Source organism: Cyclopterus lumpus, chromosome 5 (assembly GCF_009769545.1).
Source record: "Cyclopterus lumpus isolate fCycLum1 chromosome 5, fCycLum1.pri, whole genome shotgun sequence".
NCBI classification, from domain to species: Eukaryota; Metazoa; Chordata; class Actinopteri; order Perciformes; family Cyclopteridae; genus Cyclopterus; species Cyclopterus lumpus.
This window is the reverse complement of record NC_046970.1, coordinates 22,408,795-22,415,391: the sequence shown is the minus strand read 5'-3', so window position 1 is coordinate 22,415,391 and position 6,597 is coordinate 22,408,795. Positions and strand designations below refer to the sequence as shown.

At 40.7% G+C, this 6,597-nt stretch overlaps 1 protein-coding gene across 2 annotated transcripts; it reads right to left on the bottom strand.

The window, feature by feature from the left end:
- Positions 1–1,310: 1,310 nt before the first annotated feature.
- On the bottom strand, positions 1,311–6,142 carry yod1 (YOD1 deubiquitinase). 2 transcript variants are annotated; one of them, XR_004609524.1, is made up of 4 exons: positions 6,047–6,142; positions 4,258–4,470; positions 2,082–3,953; positions 1,311–1,999 (listed from the first exon to the last, which is right to left on the bottom strand). XR_004609524.1 is itself a non-coding variant. In XM_034533604.1 (3 exons), exons 2-3 carry the CDS (start codon positions 4,463–4,465, stop codon positions 3,253–3,255), a joined length of 909 nt encoding a protein of 302 aa, XP_034389495.1. In that variant the 5' UTR covers positions 4,466–4,470; positions 6,047–6,142; the 3' UTR covers positions 1,311–3,252. The 2 variants fall into 2 exon arrangements, 1 of the variants encoding a protein (XP_034389495.1); XM_034533604.1 differs by having other exon boundaries at positions 1,311–3,953.
- Positions 6,143–6,597: the final 455 nt, after the last annotated feature.

Sequence of the window (6,597 nt, the reverse complement as noted above, 5' to 3'; positions counted from 1 at the left end):
GAGGAGAGAGACAGGTCTGTAGTTGTTGACTTCAGATGGGTCGAGAGTGGGTTTCTTCAGAAGAGGGTTGACTCTTGCCTCCTTCAGAGAGTTAGGGAAACAGCCGGTTGAGAGGGAGGTGTTAATAAGATGGGTGAGAAAGGGAAGAAGGTCCGGAGCAATGGACTGGAGAAGGGATGGGGTCAAGGGGGCAGGTGGTTGGGGCGGGCAGAGGTTACCAAGGAAAGAACTTGATTGGGAGACAGGGGGATAAAAGAGGAAAACAAGGGAAGAAGGTGAAGTTACTGGAGGTGTAGTTATGGAAGATGGATTAGTAAATGAGGAGCGTATGTCGTCTATCTTTTTTGTAAAGTAGTCAACAAAGTTGTAATTGTAATTGTAACTTAAAATGTAATAGTAACTAAAAATGTAATTGTAACTTAAAATGTAATAGTAACTAAAAATGTAACTTAAAATGTAATTGTAACTTAAAATGTAACTCTAACTAAAAATGTAACTAAAAATGTAATTGTAACTTTAAATGTAATTGTAACTTAAAATGTAACTGTAACTTAAAATGTAACTAAAAATGTAATTGTAACTTTAAATGTAACTTAAAATGTAATTGTAACTTAAAATGTAATTGTAACTTAAAACAAAAAAAAACTCCTTATCGCTTTCGGGGTTGTGAAATGGGGCTCTCCTTCTCTCGCTGCGCCTCCCACCAGATAAATGGGAGTGCCAACATGAACGTTAGACATGCTGCAACAAGGCAGAGCTTGGCGGATGTGACCTCACATCCCTTCTTAGCTCTGGTTCTTTCCTTCATCTTGACCTGCATTGTCCTCCTGATCAGCCAATTCCTCTGTAATTGGTTCTGCAAGTAGACAATGGGTTGGATGGTGCCACTTGGTTTTCGTGTGTCCTCTTACGTGGGAAGTCTTCCCAACGACTTCAAACGGCCCTGTCCACCTGGGCTCAGTTCACTTCAGCCTCACCCAATCACCTTGGCTCTACCGGTGACACGTTTCCTTCTGATGGCACTTTTCTGGCTCTAAAGACCCGTCGAGAGAGAACTTTAATCTGGTCAGACAATTTCCCAAAATATTATTCCTCTTCTACCTGGAAAATGTCCAACACTGGGCTCTCTGTCCACCAACTCTCTTCCTGGGCATCGGTCTTCCTGTTAGTAGCTCACGAGGAGAGAGAAAAGTTCTCCCTCCTTTGAGGACCACATAGACATCAGTGCCATGGCATAAGAAAATGGCGTCAGGAGTAAACACAAAAAAAAAGGCATTTGTTGATACAAAACGACTCGTATAACAAACACGTCGGCTATAACTTTTAATTGTGACAACACTGAAAAATAATCAAGTAAATCCAGTTATTCTGCAGTGCTTTGTGTGCAACATTCATCGTTATTGTCCTTGAAGAGTCTTGAGAACTTGGTGAATACAAAATACAACAAAGCCATTTCAATAGTTTCACTTTTGAGTCAGCTGACAAATCCATAACCCCTCCTAAAATTAAATTTAAAAAAAAACTACAGAAAAGGCAACAGAGGAAATAATACATCGTAATTCATTTGAGCTTTTCCTTTTGTTAATATCCAACACCATCTCGAAGTCAAACCCAAATCAAGTCCCCTCCATTGTTAAACTTAAATTATTTCGCACACACTAGTTCCCAATATTGCCATCACAGATATGTGAAGTAGAAACACAGGTTCTGCACAACATGAGGCCATAAAGATGTGGGCTAACCCCCAAAAATATATTAATGTCCTCCTTCAATTTAACATCTTTGACCCGTGGTTGAACACAAGTAAATGAATGCTTCATCCTTACAGGCAGTGAGTTTCAGAGGAGATGATGATGATGATGCTGCTCGACTTTTAAACGTGAAAACATGCTCCAGTTGTGCAAAAGACAGTGGAACAAAATGGCATTTGTGTTTTTTGGACAACATGCACAACATATTAAACCAAAGGGTCTTCGACTCGTGGAGAAATACTTTTGGGCTGCAAGTATAAAAAAGGTGAACATTTAAATTGCAAAAGACAAATGGTTAATGCTGATAAGTACATGATGTGTGGACTGTACCTGAACAGTAAACGTCGTAAGTGAGGAGGATATACAGCTCGTCTTATACTCACTCGGCCACCACCCTCTCCATGACTTGTGTCCTGAAATACAAACCCCTCATCACTCTTTAGTGTTTAAAATCAATATGCAGCAGCATAAAAACAATACTCTAATTTTTTTTATTTTTTTATAAGATAACAGCATGATGACTTGAAAATGACACTAAAGTTAAAATAATATACTCCTGAAATACTGTCGTACCCATAAGGGGTAACGGCGCTACAGAACTTGTAAAATGTTGTTTCGGCACCATTATTTTTTTTGCCTGATCTAAAATAAGTTCACAAAAAACAAAAGACATGAGTAAATCAGGCAAACTTTGGGTGCTGAACGTTATTATATTTGAAGATGCATAACCTCAATCCCACGGCTCAGTAGATCCAAAGAGATGTCCCGTTTGAATAAAGACCAATCTAGTTCAGCATGAACACAGCCCAACTGTGCTCAACAATTCGTACAGCTACAATTAACCAAACTATCTTCTTTTTTTCTTTTCTTAAAATGGAAGAGTTTGACATGAATCAGTCCAAAAAGAAAAACATGCTACGTAACCAAAATGATGATAAGTCATTCTTTTGTGTGCTGCGCTTAAGACAACAGTGAATAGGATCTCATCGTAGTGCAAATAATTCTCAATGGTTGTTTTAAACTCTTTCTAGAGCCAGATAGCGAGGTTTTATAAAATATAAGTTTAGTCAGTCACAGGTAAGTATTGGCAATTTGGTGCATTTTCTAATTGGCAATATGTGAGCTGCCATTTGGTTAGTCATCAATACAACCAAGCCGTCGAGTAACCCAAAGAGATTAAAACATATCCTAAGAAAGGTTTGCATATTTTACTTGACCCAGTCTGACCGACTTGAAACCATCCCAGCAGACTAAAAATATGGTTTGAAGACATCCGAGTACTGCAGTCGTGTTTCGGACCATGAGAACTGACAGCAGTTAAAAAGAAATACTAAACAGGTTAGAGGCTGAACACAGTGTTCTGCTGATTCTCCATTAGATGTCGCTGGACAATGTGAGGTAGAGGATCACACAAGCAGATTGACAAGAGACCAACGGAGTCTCCAGACGGGTTGTGGTTGTATTTGTATTTGTAACGAGGCAGAAAAGACAAAAACAGTGTTCACACTTCCCCAAAATTGGTGTGGCCCGTCTCCTTGGCATGCTCCCGGGCTTCCTTTTGTCCCACCAGGCCCGTCTGGCACACCATGCAGCGCAACGCGAAGCGGTTAACGTCCGTGAACTGACGCTTGCGGCGAGCATCGTCCGCGAGCTCGAGGGCCTGCGCCAGGATTACGTCGTCCGTGGTGGAGAAGATTGTGTGGGGCGGAGCGTCGGAGCCGGGCGTTTCCTTCTGCAGCGGGTCGTAGTGGATGCCGTCGTAGATGAGCAGCACGCGTTTGTGGTAGCCGGCGTCCTCCCCGAATCGATCCACTCGGACCGTCTGAGTGTCCACCACGCAGATCTCGCACTGGTAGAACTTGGACATGATGGACACCTCGATGGCTCCCCCCCAGGTGTCGTCGCGTCTTATCCAAGTGCAGTACTCCTCGTTGGTCTTTCCCAGCACCGCTTCGGAGTACGCCGCGGGGTCACTCGATACAATCTGGGCGATGAGGCCTCGCATATCGGGGGCACAGGCGAGGTCATATACACCACCTTCCACCACATAATTTACACTGGTGAAGAGGCAGGAGTTGTCAGCTGGGACCACTCGACGGGCCAGCGTGGGTGAGGCTTCCAGGCGTGGAGCTTTAGTCACAGTGGGATGATCCTGAGGAGGCTTTGGCTTGTTCTTTTCTTCCTCAACTATGAGTGTGTCTCCTGTAGAGGGGGAGACAACACAGTTCAGCATTTTGACAATGAGGTGAACTGACTTTCATCTAGGTTCCTCATAGCATTAAAGAATTTTTAAAAAACAGCAACTTTCTTTAGCGAAACTGTCCCAGATGCTCTGCGTAATTCACAGAACACAGTCCATCATTTTCATGGTTATTTCTTCTAAAACGTACTTAATGTTCGCCGAGTCATAACAGTCGTGGCGTGTCTTGAAAACATGTAATCAAATAATACAATAGTCATATGAACAATAACTGCTGTGAATTTATCTGGATGTTTGATAACATGCCTGATTTGATGGGGTAGTCCTTGAGGTGAGCGTCTCCATTTTGAAGATCAAGGCTGGAGGGTGGATACCCAACCATAATTTTCTGCACATCACAGGGGATACCGGTCAGCTCCTCCACCTTACTCTTCAGCTCTTGCACACAGGACTGATGAGTCAAGCCCTGCATTATGTGGCTGCCATTTTTGGTCTTACAGCGAAGACGCAACATCCTGCCTAGAAAAACACATGACAACAAGTCAGTAAGACGGCAGGTATTCGGTACGCCCATCCACCAAAGCATTTGTCGTCAAGGGATTGTAGCCATCAAGGACCCTTTCTGGACATCTGAATTAATAAAAGAGTGTTAAAATCAACTTTGTTATTAGTTACATTGGTTAATGACTAAAATCCTGAATAGAATTTATCAAATTGTATTCATATCCAAGGATAATCTCAATTCTGCTGCTGTAATTATAATGCTTAACAGTAATATGTATTGCTAGTATGTCAGAGTACAGTTTACCATAAAGGAAAGCTACAGATAGAAATGTGGAGCGGGGTGATGCTGAAGCACTGTACCCACAAGACAAAATATATATAAATGTACAACATCGTCGAATATTTTGGGGATTTTCTTTGGATTCAGTTTTGAAAAATGGAATCGTTAAGGGCGGTTATGTGCCAATAATGTGTAAACTATCACTTGTAAATCATAGTGTAGCATGGCATAAAAAGTGCCAAAACATGTCATAGTATAAATAGTGTCATAAAGAATATAATATTTAGCATGCCATAAAAAGCAATAACAAAATAATTGTGTAGTACGGCATGAGGAAAGAATTACCAAAAAATGGTATAGTATGTCAAAAAAAAAAGAAATCCTACTGTATTATTTAAAATAAATGTTGTTTTTTTTAAAAAGTGCGTCATAGATACTTTATTTATCCCCAGGGAAATTTGTTTAAAGAATGTCATAAATATGGCATCTATCAGAAGCACAACTTAACCAATAATTAACTAAATAACAACAATATACGACTTGAAAAGTGGAGTACTATGTCCTTTAACGTTCTATGTAACCAATCGGTATGGGGATTAAACTGAATCTGTGAAAACATAGTTTTACCCTTTCAGAAAACATAAATTCAAGTTACACTTTATCGCGTGCTTAGTGGTGGTTATTTAGTGTCAGTTCGGAATTCACCGAGTAGAGCTGGAAGCTAACTAGTTGTACTAGCTAGCTTGCTAATTGTGTGTGTTAGCTTAACCTATGCAACAGAGCCAGAACCAGTGTGTTGGTGCTATAATGCTACTCTCTAAATGGACCCGGCATAACAATAAAACTGCTGACGACCAGCATTAGCTGGGTAAAAACACATGACAGCGACATTGCTTTGTTTTCTTTGTTCTTGGTGACTTAGTAAAACGGCAGAGAGATAAGTGGGCTAAGCTAGGAGCTCCCTGCCAAGCGAGACACAACAGCGGCGTTATGTGGAGCCAACTGTCGTGTAACTAACACAAAACTGCCGTGGGAGGTATCGACACATTTGTCCTGAACAAATAACGCCATGAACGAAACATAACGCGACTTGTTCGGACTCACAAACAAACACAAACGTGTAACGTGTTCGCTAGCCAGTATCATCTGCTAATGTTAGCATGCTAATCCACAAGTGGACCGTTTTTACATCCAGGTAACTAGGCAACCAGGTAAATCATGTCTCCTGCTAAGTGACATATATATACACATACATGGTACTTTAGGTGGCATGTCAACGAGCTAAATTATTGTTTTTTTTCTTCTTCTTACCTGCAGTTGACTGCAGCCCAGCCTCAAACAATAAACACCCAGTGGGAGACTGACGTGGAAAACGTCAGTTTACATTTTTACGACGTCATGACGCTCTATGGCCGACAAACCACGCACTTTACCGTAAATTCCCTAATAACAAAAGGGACTGTCATTAATTTAAAGAACTGGAAACTATTGTATTTCAGCCTCATTAAAAACATAAATATTAATTTAACAACTTATTAGTTTGTTTTTCAACAAACTACAGGCCTTATCTAAACACATACTGCTGGGAAAAAGACCGTTCCAAGGTTGGGTGTTTAGTTATTAGCGTAAATGTTTTGATTTCTTATCTCTGGAACAAAAGTTAGCGTCGCACCGGTTCCCTCGACAAAAAGCCAATGAGATTATTCTATTAGATTTTGGATTAGTGCAGAAAATAAGTAATAATAATAATACTCTTCCCAAATTAACACCACTTTAAGCATAAAGAAGAAGAAGTTAACAGTTGACTTAATCATTTTGTAAGGTTTTCCACCCATCTGTCCCATAATCACAAACTGTAACGA